Source organism: Crocuta crocuta, unplaced genomic scaffold, assembly GCF_008692635.1.
Source record: "Crocuta crocuta isolate KB4526 unplaced genomic scaffold, BGI_CrCroc_1.0 scaffold32, whole genome shotgun sequence".
NCBI classification, from domain to species: domain Eukaryota; kingdom Metazoa; phylum Chordata; class Mammalia; order Carnivora; family Hyaenidae; genus Crocuta; species Crocuta crocuta.
Genome location: NW_027529424.1, coordinates 2559279 through 2580789, shown reverse-complemented (window position 1 = coordinate 2580789; position 21511 = coordinate 2559279). Strand labels below are relative to the sequence as shown.

General features: G+C 45.7%; 2 protein-coding genes across 5 annotated transcripts in view; one reads left to right on the top strand and one right to left on the bottom strand.

Moving 5' to 3' along the window:
• MCM10 (minichromosome maintenance 10 replication initiation factor) overlaps positions 1-10204 on the top strand; it is a 46890-nt gene extending 36686 nt beyond the window's left edge. For 2 of the 3 annotated variants that reach the window (XM_077758490.1, XM_077758492.1), the window contains exon 21: positions 8828-10204. The gene's annotated coding sequence lies outside the window, so the exon portion shown is untranslated. Of the gene's footprint in view, positions 1-1683; positions 2997-8827 lie in introns of those variants that run through there. The other variant, XM_077758493.1, reaches the window with a different exon arrangement.
• An 8-nt stretch (positions 10205-10212) lies between these two features.
• UCMA (upper zone of growth plate and cartilage matrix associated) lies at positions 10213-19643 on the bottom strand. 2 transcript variants are annotated; one of them, XM_077758495.1, is made up of 5 exons: positions 19586-19643; positions 19228-19293; positions 19046-19141; positions 14364-14462; positions 10213-10492 (listed from the first exon to the last, which is right to left on the bottom strand). In XM_077758495.1, the coding sequence occupies exons 1-5, from the start codon at positions 19641-19643 to the stop codon at positions 10395-10397; spliced, it is 417 nt and encodes a 138-aa protein (XP_077614621.1). In that variant the 3' UTR covers positions 10213-10394. The 2 variants fall into 2 exon arrangements, with proteins under 2 accessions (XP_077614621.1, XP_077614620.1); XM_077758494.1 differs by lacking the exon at positions 10213-10492 and having other exon boundaries at positions 14142-14462.
• Positions 19644-21511: the final 1868 nt, after the last annotated feature.

The window sequence follows — 21511 nt, the reverse complement described above, 5'->3', positions numbered from 1 at the left end:
GGAACTTGCTTGCTTGCCCTGAAGATACGATTCATCATTGAGATCAATCTTTTAATATTATCCTTTTTATCAATGTATTAAATGCTTTTATATAAATCCAAGATAATGTATTTAGTTTCTCCTTACCCCGCTGTTGGCAGTGTAGGGCTTATTATATAATCATAGGCCATCCAAACAGAGTAAGTACACAGTGATCTAAATTAGCAAACAAAAACTATATGTCTCATGGAGAAATAGTTTATCTGAATGTTCTGATTGTCATAGCAGATTAAGTTTCAACATTTAAAAATTTTTAAATTTTCAACTTTTAAAAACATCACAGGTTGGGAGCGCCTGGGTGTCTCAGTCGGTTAAGCATCCTACTTTTGATTTCGGCTCATGTCATGATCTCATGGTTCAGGAGTTCAAACTTCACATTGGGCTCTGTGCTGACAGTGCAGAGCCTGCTTGGGATTCTCTCCCTCTGCCTCTCTCTCTCTCTTTCTCAGTAAATAAACTTTAAAATATATATAAAAATATCATAAATAGCAAAGTTGGCAGGAAGGGTTTGCATAAATTGGGTTTTTGTGTAAAAGTTGATGGGGACGCCTGGATGACTCGGTTGGGCATCCGACTTAGACTCAGGTCATGATCTAAGGTTTGTGAGTTCAAGCCCCATGTCAGGCTCTGTGCTGACAGCTCAGAGCCTGGAGCCTGCTTTGGATTTTGTGTCTCCCTCTATGCCCATCCCCCACTTGTGCTCGCTCGCTCGCTCTTTCTCTCTCAAAAATAAAGTTGATGCTACAAGTGAAGTTTGATGTTTATAGCAGATTAAATGTGTCTAATAACATTGATTTTTAAGTCAGGAGAGGAAAATCTGTTTGCCTAAGTGTGTCACTCAGAACAGCCCATTGGAGCTCTGCTTTACAAGTAAAGTAGACATGTTTGATCCCATGAATAGAGATTTGGAAACAATACAGCTCTCAAGGATGGATGGTTCAAAAACTGAAATGCTGGGGCACCTGGGTGACTCAGTCAGTGGGCGTCCAACTTTGTCTCAAGTCATGATCTCTTGATTTAGTTGGAGCCCCCTGGTGGGCTTTGTGCTGACAGCTCAGAGCCTGGAGACTGCTTCAAATTCTGTGTCTCCCTCTCTATCTGCCCCTTCTCCGCTCACACTCTGTCTCAAAAATAAATAAATGTTAAAAAAATTTTTTTTTAAACTGAAATTCTGTATTTGCCATATAGCCACACTCCCAAACTCTGTGGATCAAAATGAGAAAGAGCCTTACTGTGCCCTGCACAGGTGAGACCATCAGTTCTAAACTGACATTTGGGAGAAAAGCCAATGATGATAATCAAGGTGGTAAAAACTCAAAGCCATTTCATCCAAAAAAGGGCAAAAAGAGCTTGTGATATATGTAGTTTATTTTTGTTATTCATGGTAATAATTATGTTTTCTGAAGTCTCTCTGATTTAGCGGATACTGGATCGCTGTTCCTAGGGAGAATATGGGGCTAGGTTTCTGAGAGCCTCTGGTCAGATTTTTGTCAGCGGATCAATACATAATCTTGTCTTATGTGTGCTTCTGTTTAAAGACACTGTATTTAGTATATGTTGTTGACACATTAACATGGCAGCCCAGCCAGCAGTGCCATAGCTCATGAGTACATGGAGTTGTCTTAGCCCACGTTTTTTCTGCAGATGCCACAGTGCTTCAGCCTTATGCTTCGGGTCATTCTAAACAACAAGATCACCAACAGAAAGCACAAAAATGTGAAAAACATGGCACAAAAAGGAACTTGCTTCCAGTATCCAGGCTGCAACCAGCAAGAATGTCACATTGTTTGAGCCCAGCTGGGAATGTGTGTGTTGGGCAGCTTCTCTATTTCATTGCTCTGCACATGTCCAAAAATGACCAAAAAGACACCACAGGTATTGACTTTAGAGTTACTAATACATTTTAGCAATTAGGCGAGTCCACCAATAATAAGCAACTATATAACTTTTCCCCAAACAAGACCAGATTGGGAGTTATCCATATTTTGTGGATTAGGAAATTGATTAAGTGATTTGAAAATATGAGTTGAAAGTCAGATTGGAACCAAGTGTGTGGTAATGTGGCCTGAGCAAAGACTTAGAGAAGTCTTTGGTATTGGTGTTTTTCTTTCTAGTTTTAGTACATGCACTTCTGAAGCAAGCACATGTTGGAATTTTTCTTAACTTTATTAAGGTCTAAATTTCACACAGAAAAAGGCACACATTTTAATGGTATGATTCAGTCAATTTTGTTGAGCATATACACCATGTAAGCACCACCAGAAGCAAGAAGTGGGGTGTTTGCATCCCGTCAATGGCTTGTGCCATTTCCCTGGCAGTCCACACACACACACACACACACACCACTCCCCCCCACCCCCCGATCTGTTTTCTATCACTGTGATTTTGACCTGTCTTTCCTAGAGCGTCATATGAATAGAATCATGCAGAAAATAATCTTGTATCTGGCTTCCTTCATTCGTTGTATTTTGAAATGCATCCATGTTGTTGCCTATATCAGTTAATTGTTTTTTTTTTATTGTTGAGTATCTTGCTCTCTCGATATGCCCCACAAATTATTTATCTGCCTGTTGATGGACATCTGAGTTGGATTATTTCCAGTTTGGGGCTATTCTGAATAAACCCTCTACCAATATTCAGTAGAAGTCTTTCTGTGGATACATGTGTTTGTTTCTCAGGTAAGTAACTAGGAATGGGATTTCTAGGTCAAAAGGTAAAAGAATGTTTAGCTTTATAAGAAACTGCTAAACTGCTTTCTAAAGGTGTTGCACCATTTTACACACCCATTAATAATGTATGAGAATTCCATTTGCTTCACATTTTCATCAGAATTTGATACTGTCTGTGTTTTTAATTGAACCATTCTAATATGTGGTTTTGTTGCAGTTGTAATTTGCATTGTCCTCGAGACTTTATATTGGACATCTTTTCATATGCTATTGGCCATTCCTGTATCCTCTTTGGCGAAGCATCTGTTTACTTATTTATTGAGTTGAGTAAGAATTCTTCCTGTATTCTCAATACAAGTGTTTTGCAGACAGATGTATGATGAATATTTACTCCCATTTTGTGGCTTACCTTTTCATTTTTTTTTAACAGTGTCTTTCAAAGAGCAGGTTTCCTTTTTTTTTTAGTCCATTTTATCACTTGAGTCCCTTTTGGTTCATGCATTTTGTTTATAACTAAGAAACTTTTTACCCGCCTTAAACTCACAAAGGGGTTCTTACAGAATATTTTATATAGTTTTAGTTGTTACTTTTTCATCAGCGATCCATTTCCATTTAATCGTTTTATAAGCTGTGAGATACAAGGGTTGGGGTTCATTGTTTTCCGAAAGGACCTTCAGTTGTTACAGCATCATTCAGTGCAAAGATGATCATTTCCAGGGCGCCTGGGTGGCTCAGTCGGTTAAGCGTCCGACTTCGGCTCAGGTCATGATCTCACGGTTCATGGGTTCAAGCCCCGCGTCTGGCTCTGTGCTGACTGCCAGCTTGGAGCCTGGAGCCTGTTTCAGATTCTGTGTCTGCCTCTCTCTCTGACCCTCTCCTCACGCTGTCTCTCTCTCTCTCTCCCTCTCTCTCTCTCTCAGAAATAAATAAAACATTAAATTTAAAAAAAAAAAAAAAGATCATTTCCCCCATTAGATGATCTTACCTTCTTTGTGGAAAATTAGTTCGCTGTGTATTTGGGGGTCTCCTTCTGGACTGTTTTGTTACAGTAATGATATATTCATACAATATATGTCAATTCTTGTGCCAGTACACACCATCTTAAGCACTAGAATTCTAACAACTCTTGAAATTAGATAGTGTTAGTCCTCCAGCTTTGTTCTTTTTAAAATTTGTTTTGACTGTTCTAGGTCCTTTGCATTTCCATGTAAATTTTAGAAACAATTTGTTGAGTTCTCAAAAAACCTTTGCTGAAATTGGTATTATGACTAGTCTGTGGATCGATTTGGGGAGATTGACATCTTAAGACTTTCTGTGACCCTAATATATCTTTACATTTATTTAGATCTTTAATTTTTCTCAGCAATGTTCATTAGTAATGGTGCCTGTGAGTAACCAGTGTTGTGATTCCTGTTATGACTGCAAGATGCCCTTCAGCAATAATCATCAGTAACCTTCAAAAGAATAAATGTTACATACCACCCCTGGGGCCAAACAGCCAGGTCTCAGGTAGAAGGAGCTTTGTGCGCCAGAGGTTCCTCTTTCATTGAGGTCAAGGGTGGGGGCCTAGGATTTCATGGGCTCACACTTCACTGGTGAATTTAAAACATCAAGTACTCAGAGGGAAAAACCAAGTGGTCAGTTACAGAAATAAAACAAAGGACTGTCCTAGGGGGTGGTGGCCTGACTCTTGAATCTACTGAAGCTGGCACTGTGTTTGTCTGAGATGGTTGTCTTTGAAGTGGGTGTCTCATTTAAGTTTAACTCGAAGTTTAAGTCAGGCACTTGGATTACAGAAAAGAAAGCAACTGTCAAAGTTCGCACTGTACATAGTTTTAGTGTACAGATCATTTTTGTATTCTGTCTTGTTTATTTCTAAACATCTTATTACAGTTTTGATGATATTGTAAGGGCTGCTTTTTGCATTGTAATTCCCACTTTTAACTTGCTAGTATATAAAAATGCAGTGCATTTTTGTCAGCTGACCTTGTATCCTGGGACCATGTTAAACCTACATATTTAACAGCTTTTTTGTGGATTAGAATTTTCTGTGTTGGATCATGTTGCCTGAGAGGTTTTAACTCTTCATTTCCTACCTATGACTGTTTTTTGGTCTCAATATAAAGAGGAAATCATTTTTTTTCACCATTAAGTATTAAGGACATATTCTGAGTAAGTTTGGACAAGAAGATCTATAAATAATAGTGTGTTTGTCTTCTCAGGCCTTCCCTGGTGATCAGCTGAGTACCAGTGGGTTGGACCTTGAGAAGGGGGAGGCCATGTCAAGCCCTGGGCTGCGTACATTTTAGGTTGTGATGAACTTTATCTTAACATAATCAACTCTCACACCAAAATAAACAAAAGTGGTGTCTAACTCATTCAAGCACCTTAGAGTTTAAGGGACAGGAATAGTGTCTTCAGTGATTTACTAATGAGTTTTTTTCTGAACAGTGATTTCAGGATGCCAATCTAAGGGCATATTTGGGTTATTTTACAAAATAGAAAACATCTTGCCTCTTGGTACTGCAATTTGGTGCTGGCTGTGTGACAGACAACCAAACACAAGCAAATAAAATCCTAATCCAGTGCACCCTGACCTCACTGCCTCATATTAATGAGGTTACTGGTTTTAGTTAGGAAAGTTTTAAGTTTGGGGTCCTCCTCCTCAAGTAATACAGACTCACTAGAGTGTTTTTTGAGACTCATTACTGCTGGTCTAAATTAATGAGAAATTATGTGAAAAAATGCTTTTCCTCTTTGTTAAGTTTACTTTGAAAGAGAGAAGGGAGGGACAGAGAGAGCGAGGTAGAGAGAGGGAATCCCAAGGTGACAGGGTGGAGCCTGATGCAGGGCTTGAACCCACAAACTGCGGGATCGTGACCTGAGCCAAAGTTGGACACTTAACTGACTGAGCCACACAAGTGCCCCAACTTTGTGAAAACTTATTAACTCTAACTATGCAGATTTTTTTAATGGTAGAAAATAGGCTTAACAAATAAAGTGGGCATCATTGGTCAAAAATGAATTTTATTGGGATACCTGGGTGGCTCAGTCAGTTAAGTCTGTGACATCAGCTCAGGTCATAATCTTATGATTTGTGGATTCGAGCCCCGTGTCGGACTCTGTGCTAACAACTTGGAGCCTGGAGCCTGCTTCAGATTCTGTGTCTCCCTCTCTCTCTGCCCCTCCCCTGTTCACGCTCTTTTTCTCAAAAATAAACATTAAGAAAAAAATAATAAAAAACAAAAACCCAGTGCCCAAAAGGCCACACTTTTGACAAGGCTAGTCTCTAAAAATACAGATCGCTGCATTATAGTTTCTTAGTAAATGTGATGCAGAGATTTCCTGCTCATGTTACGTTTGGCATGTACTCCCTGCCCAGGAAGAATGAGTGAGATTGGCTTTTAATGAAAGAATTCTGGGTAGAATTTGAAATCGCCAAGGCATAACTGGGCCCTTGTTAAGGATAGAGGTAACACGAGGTAGTAGATTTCTCATTTCTGCCACAGTGCTTTATCTAGAGCCAACATGCCAAGCATGGCCATTGAAGAGACAAAGACAAGCTGTTTTGTTCTTTCAAACCGGCCACTCACCCCGACCGTTGTTGATTTTTCACTTTTGTATGAACCCAGCATTCTTTAATATGGGCGTGGGTGGCTGTGGATATGGCCATGAGTCCATCAGCTGCCATCCACCTGGTTGCCAGCTCTCACCAGAGGGCACATATATTATTACCAGTATGGGGCAAAATGTGGCTCCATTTTCCTGGCTAAGGTTGACAGCAGGCTAAGGTTTTGCTTTTTCTCTGTTGCACAACTGGATGTGCAAACACACACACCCTCCTCCTAACCCAGGGTTACCAACATAAAAGCTCAGGGACTGGATCTGGCCAACCAAGAGGGCAGTTTCATGTGGGCAAAGTACAAGCTCTCCTGTTAACCCTGGCCTTGCGGCCCGCAGGCCCACCTCGCTATCCGAGATAGCGGTCAGCAAGGCTTGTGCTGCTTGTGCCCAGCTACCAACCCCAGCCACTTGGTTCACCATCCCTTGTTTCACCTGGCAACCCAGTTAGACAGGCAGGTGTTACTTCAACATACCTCAGGGAAAAGGCATCTAGGTATGGGATTAGGTACTATGAGGACCCTTTCCTGCTAGAGCAAGACTGGGGCAGGAGTATGTCCGGCCCATTCTACCAAGGCCCCTGCAGTGCAGATGGGGCCCATGTCTGCATCTTCCTGCCCAGCGATTCAGAGAGAAACATCTTGACCTTCATTCCTTCCAAGCTGGCTGTTTTCTCCAGTTTAGATCAGAGACGGAAGAGGGCATCTGGCTGGCTCAGTCAGAAGAGCATGCAACTCTTGACCTTGGGCTTGTGAATTTGAACCCCACACTGGGTGTAGAGATTACTAGATCAGAGATGTGAGATGGCAAGCAGACAGCAGAACTCTGTTCCTTTCTGTTGAGATGTTTCGAAACTTTGAAATATCTCTTCTCAAATAATTTGTCTCCTTGGATAATAAGTAAAAATAGTAATGAAATATTAAGGCATCTGCAGAGTTTTTACTTTATATCAGTTTTTTCCAGTGTGATCACATTCTCATTTAAAGCTTGCTGGTACTTTCAGTGAAGGCTGCAGAGAAGAGCAGGTATCCTAAGGAGAAAACAGGCTAAGGGCAGTGGGGTGGCTGGTGGGAATGTGTGTCTGCTGTGGACGGAGTGTGCACTACTAACCTGCTGAAGTGTAGTGTGGAGACTAGAACAGAAGGGGACATTTGCTGTCTGAGGAGGCACATGGCTAGTGTATCATGAAAGAGTTCCCCCTTCCTGACATTTCTGCCAGTACCCTCAGTTTGCTTGGTTTAAGAAAGGATTGGCAAAGGTGTCCATCCAGTGGTAGAAAGCATGTAACCTCTTTGAAGAGAAATCTTACTATCTAGTTTAACATGTGTGTAAGTTATGGGGCCCCTAGGTGGCTCAGTCGGTTAAGGTCCGACTTCGGCTCAGGTCATGATCTCACGGTTTGTGGGTTTGAGCGCCACATCAGGCTCTGTGCTGATGGCTCGAAGCCTGGAGCCTGCTTTGCATTCTGTCTGCCTCTCCCCCACTCACACTCTGTCTCTCAAAAATAAATAAACATAAAAATTTTTAAAAATACTAATGTGTGTAATGAGTAGCCCTTACCTCACAGAAGTGTGCCGGCACTGGACAGAGCTGCACCTACTCCACGGTGAGGGGCTTTCTGGTAAAAGGATCCTGTTCCATGCTGCTTCTTGCTCATGGAAAGAAGCAAGGAACAGGCCCATGACAATATAATAATAATGAGCCACTTGTTCAAGGCTAATGCTCTCATTAGAGGGGGCTTTCAGGGCCCAACTTCTGGTCTCAGCCAGTTCCTTGTGGCCAAGATCTGCTAACTCGCTCCTTCCTGCACGGAGTGTGGGGCTAGCTGGGTTTGCGTACTTACGTGTTCTGTTGCCCTTCTAAAGAATGAAGTATATGTATGAGAACAGACAGAAAAAGTAGAAGGAGGGGTGCCTGGGTGGCTCAGTTAAGCATCTCGATTTCGGCTCAGGTCATGATCTCACAGTTCCAAAGGTGGAGCTCCACCTCGGCCTCCTCAGTGTGCAGAGCCTGCTTGGGATTCTCTCTCTGCCTCTCCCCTACTCACGGGCACCTCTCTGTCTCTCTCTCAAAATAAGTTTTTAAAAAGTGGAAGGATGCCCCCCCCAAACTACTGACAGGGCTCACCTTGAATTAAAGAGGCAAGGAGGCAAAATTCATCATGTGTACTGGATTTCTTTCTTTTAAAAAAAAATTTTATTTTTAAGTAATCTCTATACCCAATGTGGAGCTCGAACCCACAACCCTGAGATCAGGAGTTGCACACTCTACGGAGCCAGCCAGGTGCCCCATGTGTAATGGATTTCTGTGCTGCATGAATTTGCTGCAGTGAGCACCTGTTGTAAATAAAATAATTTTCTAGTGGAAATGTCTTGTTTAAAAAAAAAAGATCTGAGATGTTGGGGGTTTGGGAATTAGGTAAGGAGTGAAAGTATAAAGAACATTTTAACTGGTGAAATGGCAGTTTTCAGTTGAATGCTTTGTGCATATTTTTCCAGTTCTGAGGAAAACTCCATCACTCTCCTGGTTTCCTTTTGGAAGCATTCTAATTTGATGCCACAGACAGCAAAGCGTGCTGGCGGCATGACTTGGCGAGCACACCCCTCGGCAGTTTCCTAATGAGCATAATCTGAGTGTTCTGAAGACCCGGCTGCCAGTCCTCGAGGCACATTCATTCGACAGAAGTTCATCCGGCCGCTGCAACATTGGGTGCTGCTCTGGCTTTGGTTGTGCTGGGACTTGAGCCCCAAGCCTGACTCTCCAAAGGGTGAACCCCATGCCCCTAAGAAGAGAGCGACTCCTCTATTCCACCTGCCCACGCAACATTTAACGACAGAGTTTGCCCGGTGCCCTTCTTAGCTTCTGAAGGCCAGTTCAGCTCGTACTTGGAGTTTGTGTAAGAAAATACAGGGGCACTTGGGTGGCTCAGTCGGTTAAGGATACGACTCTTGATGTTGGCGCGGGTCATGAACTCATGGGTCATGGGTTCAAGCCCTACATCGGGGTCATGCTGACAGTGCGGAGCCTGCTTAGGATTCTCTCCCCCGCCTCTACCCCTCCCTCTTGCTCACTGTCTCTCAAAATAAACTTTTTTTAAAAAGTTATATCAAGAAGAGAAGAGAGACACAGGGGCCCTGTGACAACAGGCAGGGAGATTGGAGTGACACAGCCCAAGCCAGGGATGCCCTGGAGCCACCAGAAGCTGCAGCAGGCAAGGCAGGACCCTCCCCTAAGGAGAGGGAGGGACGGCTCTGCAGACACCTTGAATTGGGACCTCCAGCCTCCACAGCTGAAAGAGAATAAATTCTTACTGTTCCAAGCCACCCAATTTGTTATGGGTTGTTATGGCAGCCCTGAGCTACCACAGGCACTGTGAGGAGTGAGGTCACTGACCCCCATGCCAGATTTCAGCTGCTTTATGGTTTTGGCCACAGCCAGCCTTGGTATAAGCCTGGCTTCTGAGGGATGAACTTAGGAAACCACAGTTCAACCTTGAGTCTCTCCAGAGAATGGTCTGACCAAAACCACTGTGTTAACATCTCTCTCGCATTTGCGTGACTGCCGAGACACAGAAACTAGTGAGCAGCACTCCTGGAGTTTAGGCTTAGGCTTTCAGAAGCCCAAATCACTGAGAGGGACATGTGTCACTCAAGGGAGATGAGTTGCCATGGCTGTGTGAGATTTCCGAAGATGACAAAGTGACTCAGCAATTTTATTTCTAAGCCATAAGTGAACACATTGTCTTTTCTCTTTATTGCGATCCTTTTCATAGTTGTACAGGACAAGAGTCTTGACTGTGGGAACAGTGGCTAAGTAAGGGGAAGTCACTGTAGGTTTGGTGCTGGCACCCCCACACGTGTTTTGGCTCACCTCAGAAAAACCATCTACAAAGAAGCAAAAGCTAGGGCATCTTAATCCATCAGAACAAAGGGCATGCGTGTTTACCGCGGCCAGCCCCTAGTTGAGACCCTTTGAAGGGGCCTGTTGGTGTGAAAGCATTGTTCAGACACCTGGGGTAGGTTTGTGAGTTTCAAGCTCCGTCTTCCTGGTCCTGTCAAGATGAGGTCAGATGTGGTGACGGTTATAGAGATAAGATGGGTACAGGCCATCATAATGCCACTGGCGCCATTGCTCAATAGCTTCCCGGCTTCTCTCTTCCTGTTCTGGGGAGGAGAGGTGAAGTCATCATATTAGTATGGAGAGCACTCTGACCTGCAGAGAGCCACCAGGCTTTTGGCAGCCATCAACCCAAACTGCCTACCCTGTGATGACGTGAACAAACTGTGCCTAGGTGCGTTGGTAACAGAAGGTCTGAAGTGAAAGATGTGAGGAGCAGTGGGTAGGGGTGAGAGCCATGCCCAGGAGGTGAAAGCTGGTAGCCAGTAGAGCCAGCCATTCAAGGTCTGTGTCCCAGTTCAGTGCTCCTTACCCTGCATAATCACCAATGGGGAACAGCCTTCACCAGAAACTGACTCAAAGAAGTAACAACTGGGGCATCTGGGTGGCTTAGTTGGTTAAACGTCCGACTTCAGCTCAGGTCATGATCTCACCATCTGTGAGTTTGAGTCCTGCATTAGGCGCTGTGCTAACAGGTCAGAGCCTGGAGACTGCTTCAGATTCTGCATCTCCCACTCTACCCTACCCCTACTCACATTCTATCTCTGTGTCTCAAAAGAATTAACATTTAAAAAATAATAACTAAGAAACAAAGTATAAAGGTAACAGAACAGTAATGAAAAGAGATGATGGGCATTACAGACAGAAAAAATCATGGAAGAAAATAATTGTCAGCTTCAAGCAATGGCATTGAAATTTTTCCTCAGGCTTTAAAAATTATGTGGCTTTTTTAAAATTTTTACTTTTCTAAGTTTATTTACTTAGAGATAGCAGGCGGGGGAAGGGTAGACAGAATGGGAGACAGAATGCTAAGCAGGCTCCACACTGTCAGCACAAAGCCCGATGTGGGGCTCAAACTCACGAAACTAAGATTATGACCTGAACAAGGATCAAGAGTCGGATACTTAACTGACTGAGCCACCCAGGTGCCCCTAAAATCATGTTTTAAAAAACTAGGAAAGGGCATGGATGAAGCAAAGTGCGGGGAAATTTGATAATCATGTGTTAAACTTTTCCAAAGTAAAAGGCTAAAAAGAACAGAAAAGGGACGCCTGGGTGGCTAAGTCAGTTAAGTGTCTCACTTTGGCTCAGGTCATGATCTTGTGGTTCGTGGGTTCAAGCCCTGCATCAGCTCAGAACCTGGAGCCTGCTTCAGATCCTGTGTCTCCCTTTCTTTCTCTGCCCTTCCCCTGCTTATGCACACATTCTCTCTCTTTCTCAAAAATAAATAAACTTTAAAGAATAAAACAAGAACAGAAGGGACTTTTAATGAGTGATAAGGTCTTGTTTCATGATTAAGAAAGTCTTGATTTTGCTTTCTTCAATACGACATGTTTCTGAGTAACACCTTTGTTCAGTTGTAGAATTAGGTGATGCCAAGTCTGTATTGCCTGTCATTAGGTACCATTAAAGCACAAGCATACTTCACAACTCCTTCACTGTGTAAAAAAGCACCTGTAAGGCATCACCACATAACCCAGCGATTCCACTGCTAGGTATATTCCTAAGGGAAGTGAAAATACTGAACAAATGAATAGGTAAACAAAAAGTTAAACACACATGTGTACGTATTCAGTCATAACAAGGAGTGAAATTCTTGATCACAGGCCATGGCCATAACATGAGTGAGCCTCGAAATGTGCTCAGTGAAATACACCGGAAGTGATTCCACTTCTGTAAAATACCTAGAAAGATTTCCTAGAGACCAAAATGTGGGAGAGGTCACCAGAGACTATGGGGAAAGGGGAATGACTTTGTGTAGTGGGTACAGAGTTTCTCTTTGAGGGGATGAAAGGATTCTAGAAATACATAGTGGTGTTGGTTACACAATGGTGTGAACCTACTAAGTGCTATTGAATTGGATGCTTAAAAATGGCTAAAATGGCAAATTTTATGTATCTTATCACAATCTATAAGTATTTGTGGGAAACATTGGGAGGATGGGAAGTTCTAACAGAAGAAGATTGTATCAAGGATTCAGAACCCCAAAAGTCTTCCTTGCCTATGTTTTCTCAAATGTGGGCTTCATCACCAAAAAGCCTGTGAAACCAGACTTTGTGAACCTCATTCTCTGGAGCATTGGGCTAGCAGGATAGCCTGGTGACTTCAGGGTGCAGGGACCCAATGGTCCTTAGCACCACGAAAGCCAGATGCCCTCAACAGGAAGGCCCCTTGTTACCACTGGGTACTGGGAGTCATGGCTGCTGGGTATGTTTTCTTCCTATGCGAGCTTGGAATCGGTTGCAGCCCTTGATGCTGAAATCCCCTTTGGGGCTTGTTGGTATCCCAGACAGCCCGGAGCTCAGAGTCAGGTCCAGGCTGGAGCTTAGGGGTGTTAGCCTTCAGCCCTTCAGCCCCTCTTCAGGCCAGTTAGACCAGCTACTTTCTGCCAACTCTGAGAGCGTGATTTTGACATAGAAGTTTTTTTCCTCCAGGTCATGCCAAACATTTCTTACCCCATTTCACTTACACAAAGGGAAGGCCTCCCTAGTAAAGGCCCAAAGGCCCAAGCAGTGTGACTTCTGTGCAGGGAGGCACTTGTACCTGAGCATCTGCAGCCAAGCCTAGATGGCCTGACTCAGCATTCTGGCTTTGAAGGTGGAAGCAGATAGGTGCTGCCACACAGACCTCACAAGTAGGGGCTCAGCACACTGCTTACTCCTGGCACTTTCAGGGGCAGAATTCACAGGTATCTTTGTCTCGTAAAGCTGGTGGATTTGAGTAGAGGTGCAACCAGGTGCCACAACAGAACAGGTCCAGTGTCCCAGATGGGCTGATGGGCCTTGGAGATGTGGTTCTCAGGCTCTCAGGAAGGTCACTCTGGTCTCTCTCAGACCACTTGCCTAAACGTCCTCCTTTGGAAATTCGGGTCTTTTCCTTTACCCATGATAGTCCCTCAGCATTTGCTTCTAAGGGATGGAGGGTGAACCTCAACTAGCAGTTATTCTGAGGACAGGTGACACTGTCAGATCAAGGGAGCCAACTGAAAAACTTAAGGTCCTGCCTGAAGAGAGTGTGGGGGCTTCACAAGAGCTTGCTTACAGCCATCAAATAAAATGCTGGTTAGAGTGAATAGGTAAATGAAGGCCTTGGTTTCCAGAATGAATAGTTCCTAGAACTGTTAAATTGATGTGAATCCCAGGCACTTCAAAGGTACAACCCACTTATACCAGAGCTAAGCCACTAGCTCGAGGCACTAAGAGAACACAGTGTTCCCCACATAGGAGGAGACAATAGAACCGGCCAAAAATTCCCTGAGCCAGTGGAAACCTAAATGTGTGTCTTCTACGTCGCCTTCTCAAGGTCTATGGCCATTTCTGTGACTTTCTTCCTTCAAGACTCCCATAGATGTGAACTGAAAAGAGCCTCTCTTCCCTCCTCTAATTAAAATTTAGGGATGGGGCGCCTGGGTGGCTGGGTCAGTTAAGCATCCACTCTTGGATTCAGCTCAGGTCATGATCTCATGGTTCATGAGATTGAGCCCTGGGTCAGGCTCTGTGCTGACGGTGCAGAGCCTGCTTGGGATTCCCTCGCTCTTCCTCTCTCTCTGCCCCTCCCCTGCTTGTGCACTCTGTCTCAAAAATAAATTAACATTTAAAAAAAATTAAATCGAGGGGCGCCTGAGTGGCTTAGTCGGTTAAGCGTCCAACTTTCGCTTAGGTCATGATCTCGCAGTTCGTGGGTTCGGGCCCCGTGTCGGGCTCTGTGCTGACTGCCAGCTCAGAGCCTGGAGCCTATTTCAGAGTCTGTGTCTCCCTCTCTCTCTGACCCTCCCCTGTTCACGCTGTCTCTCTCTATCCTAGAAATAAATAAAAATATTAAAAAAAAAAAAAATTAAATCAAGGGAGACGTGGAGGCAACTTTTGATTTTCCCGCGAAGGCTCACTTCCCCGACGGCCCTGGCTGGAGAGCTCTTACCATCGTTTTGCTCCTCCACGAAGTTCTCAAACTCGTTCCTTTGTTCCTCATAGTGCTCTCTCCGCAGCTCGTCGGCCCGCAGCTTCTGCCTGTTCTCCACTGGGAAAGGGCAAAAGGCAAGAGTTGCCTCCAAGAATGGGGGCAGCTGCACGCATTTAGGGGAACACCCGATTGTTTTGCCTGAGAAACTTAACGTGGCTGGGAGGGGTTGAGAGGGGAAAGGATGGAGGCTTCGCTTAGATGGTTTTCTCCTGACATAAACTTTAAAACTTGAGGGACCCAGGAACTCACCCCCTCCAAACACCCCATTTTGCAAATGAGAAAAGCAGTTTAACTTCACTCATCAAATTAATGGTGCATCCAAGTCTACAGGGCCAGTTAGAAACTAGGAATCCTGGGGCACCCAGGTGACTCAGTCGGTTGGGCATCTGACTTAGGCTCAGGTCATGATCTCACAGTTCATGGGTTTGAGCCCTGCATCGGGCTCTGTGCTGACAGGTAGCTCAGAGCCTGGAGCCTGTTTCGGATTCTGTATCTCCCTCTCTCTCTGACCCTCCCCTGGCTCATGCTGTGTCTCTCTCAGAAATAAAACATTAAAAAAAATTTTAAAAAAAGAAAAGAAACTAGGAATAATGTGATCAGAAGTGAATCCAGAGGGAGTCGTCCACTTGAAGTCAATTTCACATTCATACCTTCAAGTCCAATGTCTTTGAGCACCTGTCACAGCCAAAATGTGTGCTAGGCACTGAGATTAAAAAGGCAAGTAAGAAAGGTTGTGTCCCTCTACTTTAGGGGCCTATAGTTCAGATTAGGAGAAAGAAAGAATAAGTCATGCCCAGGGGCACCTTGCTGGCTCAGTCTGTTCAGCGTTCGACTGTGGCTCAGGTTATGATCTTGTGGTTTTTGAGTTTGAACCCACTTCAGGTTGTGCACTGACAGCATGGAGCCTGCTTTGAAATCTGTGTCCCTCTCTCTGTCCCTCCCCTGCTCATGTTCTCTCTCTTTCTGTCTCTCAAAAAATGAATAAAACATTTAAAAAGTTTTTTTTTTAAACCATACCTACCATTATGATTGCTGTGATAGAAGTGTATAGAGGGCACAATCATGGCATGAGTTGGGAAGTCTGAGATGATCTTTGTTCTCCATTCCCTTAGGCACTTCCCTCCCTTTGTGTGGGCTGGCCTTAATGATTCTCTTCTAATGAACAGGAGATGGCAGACCATGATGGAATGTGGCTTCCTTCTTGGGCCTCTTCTGCTCTGCTGGAAGCCAGCTGCCATGTTGTAAGCTGTCTTAAGGAGAGTCCCACTCCTGGCAAGGAACTAGTGGCCTTGACTGATAGTCAGCAAGGCCCCAGGGCTTGCTTGACAAGGCAGATCTTGCGGTCAGGCCTTGAGATGACTGTAGCTTAGGAAGGATGCTAAGCCTGAAGTACCTAGGTAAGACGTCTCTGGACTGCTGGCCTCAGCAACTAGAAGGCAATAGATGTGGTTTTTAAGCTACTAAATTTTGAGAATCCATGGCTACACTGCAATAGATAACTGGAATAGGGTGTTAGGTGATGAGGTAAACTCCCTGATGATGGAAACACCAACTGCACGTATTGCTTCTTTTGTACAGTGATGCATTCTAGTCCAGTTGGCTGTTTTCTTTTAATGAGAAATCTTACAGCAGCAGCACCTTGAGCTCCAGGGGGAATCCCCATCTGAACTAGCACATCACACCTCACCATACTTCACAATTTAATTTAGCCTGAAAAAAAAACATTCTAGATTGTAGATTTTTAGGTGTAAAGTAGTTTCCAAGTTCATCCACTTACACCCTTAAATCTGGACCTCTTTGGTGTGAGGGCTCTGGTTGTCTGGAGGAAGTTATCAAGAGCTCTCTTAGTATCAAAAAACTTCTTTTAACTAGACTTCAACTTGGGACGCCTTGGTGGCTCAGTCATTTGAGCATCGGACTTGGGCTCAGGTCATGATCTCGAGGTTTATGAGTTTAAGCCCCTCATCAGGCTGTGTGCTGACAGCTCAGAGCCTGGAGCCTGCTTTGGATTCTGTGTCCCCTCTCTCTCTGTCCCTCCCCTGTTCACGCTCTGTGTCTCTCTCTCAAAAATAAACATTAAAAAATTTTTTTAAGTGGGCATCAACTGGACAAATCCACAACATCAGGAAGGCCGTGTCTGGTGCAGGAAGAACAACAGGACCCTGAAGGACACCTCACACCCCCCTTGTACAATCACATCAAAGAGGGGGAGACTAATGTGCTGTCACCCCCACCAGCTTGCTATGTAAGAAGTCGGGGGCGGGGGGGACAGTGATGATGGAAGCAGAGAAACTGAGAAAGCCATTGATTTCCTGCCCCACTCCATATTACAGTGGTATTAGGATAAACAATCAAGTATTCCTTTGTGAAATTATACAATAAACCATCTGAAATCTTTAAAAGTTTGGGGCTTACAATAATTAAATACTAGTTGTTTGTATTACATTATATTATTATTAACTCAGATTAAAAATCCAGTTGACTGTGACTTGGTCTCCGTGCAGATTCCTTCAGTAAATCCCATGTTCATCCCATACTTGTGCCTTTACCCACATAGTAAAGGCACAGGCTCTTGAGTCTGGTGGAAGGAATTTCCTTTCCCACACCTCCACCCACCCACCCTTGCCCACATCCACACAGTTCTTAGGAGGTAATTGAGGCTCAGAGAGGTGCAGTGACCTAATCAATGTCACACAGTTGGTTGGGGCACAACTTGGGACGAGCCAGAGCCCCAGTCGCTCATACTGCACCCCTTGGCCCAGAACATACCTGTCATGGCACCATCTTCCTTATGACCCACCATGAGCTCCATTGTTGCTCCAGGTACCAGAAAGCCACTGAGGATGGGAGGGAAGGAGTCTAGGAAGCAAGGCCTTAAGGAGCCATCAGCAATTCCTAAAGAAGCATTGGCCATTCCTATGTACTTCAAAAAAGAAATTGTCTTCCCAAATTACATTTTTGGAGCTGCCACAAATGGGACCTGTCACTTAGCAATGGCCAAGAAAGTTGGGACAAAATGCCACGTTGACACTGAGCATCGTGCACACTGTGTGTGTCTCTTCTCAGGAAGGGATTAGTTCCTCCTCATGCTAAAGGGAACCTGCGTCTTTACCCAGAAGCTTAGCGATGTCAAATGCCTGCTTCCTCATTCCAGATTCCAGTGTATCAGTGTCACATGCCTTTTACCCACCCTCAGACATGATTGGCCAGCTCCCATGCACGGGAGTGACAGCAGGTGCGCTGAGGGGCATCTTGTGTCTTCAGGCTGTCCTGGGCCCCCCACAACTGATGCAGAGCTTCTGTTTGAGGTGAGGGACCTCTGACTTCACCACGCCCCTCATGGCTCTGAACCAGCTGATGAGGATGGAAATTATTCGCCTGTCCTGAATTTACACCTGCTCCCCACTGGAAATCTGCCAGGAGGTTGCTTCTCTGATTTCCATCAAGAATTGCCCAGGCTGCATCCATCACAGCCCTTTTAGCGTTTCTTAACATTTGTTAACTTCTAAATCTCAAGTTGTATGAGGCCTGGAGGTTTTCCCAGTGTGGCTAATACTTAACTCAGTTGGGGGGTGGGGGGGAAGGAATTTCATCTCCAAGCATTCTCATTATTTGAAAGCAGTCCTCTCCTTTTTACTGTGCTAGTTACCTTGCCGAGTGTGCCGAGGGACACAAAGAGTTTATTCAGGCACACACACAAGTAATGAATCAAGTCATAGTCTTGGAAACAGAGCTCAAGAGTCCTTGGAAGAATCTAGTTCAAGAGCAGAAAACTCAAATGCCTTCAAGGGTCGGCAGGTCATGGAAATGAGGGTCCCTGCCAGGCAGGCAGGGGACACCAGGGCCTACTTCAGACGAAGGAGACACACTTCCAAGCTCAAAAGCCTTCCAAATGCTTTGGATATGAAAATTAAAAAAAGAAAGCAAGCAAAAAAGAAACCACTGCCGGCTGAATACCACAATTTCAGGGGCTTATAAATAAGGAAACTTGGGCCCAGTGGGGAGGAAGTGGCCAAGGCCACTTAGCACAGCTGTCACCAGACCCAAATTCCCAGCTCCTAGTCCCAGGTGCCCTCTCCCTGTTTGCAGTGCTGTTTCTCTCACACATGAGGCACTGTTTTTCCATAATGGTTTTTTTTTTAATGTTTTATTTATTTCTGAGAGAGAGAGAGACAGCGTGAGCAGGGGAGGGTCAGAGAGAGAGGGAGACACAGAATCTGAAACAGGCTCCAGGCTCTGAGCTGGCAGTCAGCACAGAGCCCGATGCGGGGCTCGAACCCACGAACCATGAGATCATGACCTGAGCCGAAGTCGGACACTTAACTGACTGAGCCACCCAGGCGCTCCAGTCTCCTTAATGTTTTAAACTTCTCCAAGATTGGGATGCATCTCACCTCTATTAAGTGCATTTGATGTAGCACTGGCCCTTTCTGCTTCTTACCCTGACAGTGTAGTCAAAGACGTGACCTGTAATTGAGGACATGTGTAATTTCTAATTCAGAGCTGCCGTCACTTTGATACCCGGCGGCCCAGTTTGCGCAAGAACCCTCCTGGGTTCCTTGCTGTCCGTACAACCCAGCCCACTGGGAGAGAGAGAGGACGGGAGGGGCAAGCAGAAGGCAGACCTCCAGCATCCTTACCGTTGACCTCGTCTTGGGACTTCGGGGACCGCTTGCCACGCCTCTTGAGGAAATTTGAGGCATCTGATTCCTGCATGAAGATCTTCTGTTCCACATCTGAAACCCAGGAGAGGTCGGTCACGACCAGCACGGGTTCACCAGGGCACCTCAGTCCTGCACCCCTGGGTGGCCCTTGCACTCACCTTCCTGGGTGTCTTGTCCTGCCTCCTGCTGGCTGCCCACCGATGCACTAGTGCCCTCCTGCAGCACTGTGGGAGAGCACAGCGTGAGTTCTGCAGCACCCCAGGGGAGCCTTCGCCCTGAGCTGGGCTGGGACAGTCCTTCCTAGGCCCCAGTGTGGGGTCCCAGGCCCCTCACAGAGCAGCCACGGAGCAGCCTCCCCAGGAAGCCAGCAGGCAGGCTGTTTCCTCTGTGTTGTATTGTGTTATACACACACACATCAGACACAGCCATCTGCACAGTAAGCACCCCCCTTTCCACCTGGGCCACCTGAGCAGCCTCACCTAACACCGGTGCTTCCTGGAACCTCCCCATACTCACTGGTGAGGAGCACAGCAGCGGAGAGACAGGAGGCGAGAAGCAGCTGTCTCCAGGCCATCTTTGGAACCACAAGGCAGACGGAGAGGGTTCTGCAGACCCTGACGCCAGCTGCCAGGTCCTCCCTTCTGTGCCAGGCGTGCCAGTGGGGAGGAGGCAGGAGACCCGGGTGCCCATGGGGGAGAGTGGGAGGGGTCTCAGCCGCAGCTTCCATTGGCTGCTCCTCCTGGAGCACCGGAGATGATTTTGGCGTCCTGCAAACCTCCAGTGAAGCAGAGCCTGTCATCGGGGCCCCAGCCGAGACAGTTTTGAAGAGGCCTTTCCAAGATCCGCACCCAAGGAGTTACTATTGGAATCCCAGCCCCAGACTCAGGATTTCAAAGACCTCCTGGCATCTGCTTCAGGGGAGGAGACCCTGGTCCTGGAGGCTAAGGTGGGAGGTGGGAAGAGGGCCTTAGTGGGAGACTTTGAGATGTCAGGCCAGGAGGGACCAGAGAGCCTGGAAGACACCCTCAGGCAACCCTCACGTGGATACATGGGCTTTTAGGACTGTAACCAGAGTACGCCTCACCTTGACATGTTGCCCAGCTGATGATGGTCACTGTCAAGCAAAACACAGACCCCAGCTCCGGGCCTCCCAGCACCCTTCCAAGACTTTGAGGAAAAGAGGCAGTGAGCCTTTCACTGTGGAAGGAGAGCAGCACACAGTGTGTGAAAAGCTCACAGCGGAGTATGGGTGTTTAGAAGGAGACAAAAGCACACCCCATGTGGGAGAGAAAATGAGTTCCTAGAAGTGAGAACACTAATGGATCACAGCTCTGTGGGGCTATCAGAATGCGGCCCCTCTGGAAATGTGTTCTTCACACTGTCGTTGATTATGAACCATACTCGACTCTGTTACTAGCTGAAGAGTTGTGCTTTGGTCATTGTTGAGAGTTTTCTTAGTGGTGACCATCACTAGGCCTAGAGCACAGCCCACACTTACCCAAAGGTGTAGGGAGAGTGGGGGGCACTCGTGGGAGGCCTGTCCCTCGGTTGTCTCACCAGTGAACTTCTTGGCCATGTCTGGGATGGCAAGGCTAAGTGAGGCCCTTTTGAGGAAATGGAGACAGTTCAGTAATACCAGAGCCCAGGAGCATGTGGGGGGCTGGAGGTAGGCAGGGCTGAGGTCAAAGGATGGAGTTTGGTCTCCATCTTTGTGAGGCAGCCTAGTGTGTGGGCTGTAAGCACAGAGCCTTCCCAGGCTCCCTGGATTCAACCCCAGGTTCGCACTTGGCCATCTGCATGGCCTTGGGCAAGTCATTTGACCTCTTTGTGCCTAATCCCCTCTCCTGCCATGTAGACTGACCTGAGGATTGGAATTAGTGCATCCAAAGTCCTTAGAATGATGCCTGGCATTCATGGATGACTAGATATGTGTTTGCTATCAGGACACAATCATGAACCATTCAATGATCTTGAGTAAAGTGACAGGAGGGATTTTGTGTGTGTGTGTTTGGATTTTTTTGTTTGTTTGTTTTGTTTTTAGGAACACTACCCTCCCAGTGATGTGGAGGGTGGAGGGATTATGTTAAAGGGCTAACTAGGACTTAGAGAAGACTTTTGTAGTAGTCCAGTGGGAGATGGTGTCAGTGAAAGGTAGGAGGAGCAGGAATGGAGAACACAGAGCATTTAAAAGACTGAAGAAAGAATCATTAGTAGGACACTGGGTGGCTCAGTCAGTTGAGCACCTGACTCTTGATTTTGGCTCAGGTCATGAATCCAGGGTCTGCACTGGGCATGGAGCCTACTTGAGACTCTGCCCCTCCCCAACTTACATGGGTGCTCTCTTTTTTTCTCTCTCTTTCTCTATAAACAAACAAACAAACTTAAAAAAAAAAGAATCAGTAGGACTCAACTAATTAGCTAAGAGAAATGAGAGGAGAGGGT

What these genes read in the sequence shown, in the direction of transcription:
- UCMA (XM_077758494.1), bottom strand. Translation starts at nt 19,643, where the DNA reads ATGGCCTGGAGACAGCTGCTTCTCGCCTCCTGTCTCTCCGCTGCTGTG. An exon ending in AGGACAAGACACCCAGGAAG is followed by an intron (nt 19,142 to 19,227) that starts GTGAGTGCAAGG and finishes CCTGGGTTTCAG; the next exon opens with ATGTGGAACAGAAGATCTTC. An exon ending in GTCCCAAGACGAGGTCAACG is followed by an intron (nt 14,463 to 19,045) that starts GTAAGGATGCTG and finishes GCCCTTTCCCAG; the next exon opens with TGGAGAACAGGCAGAAGCTG.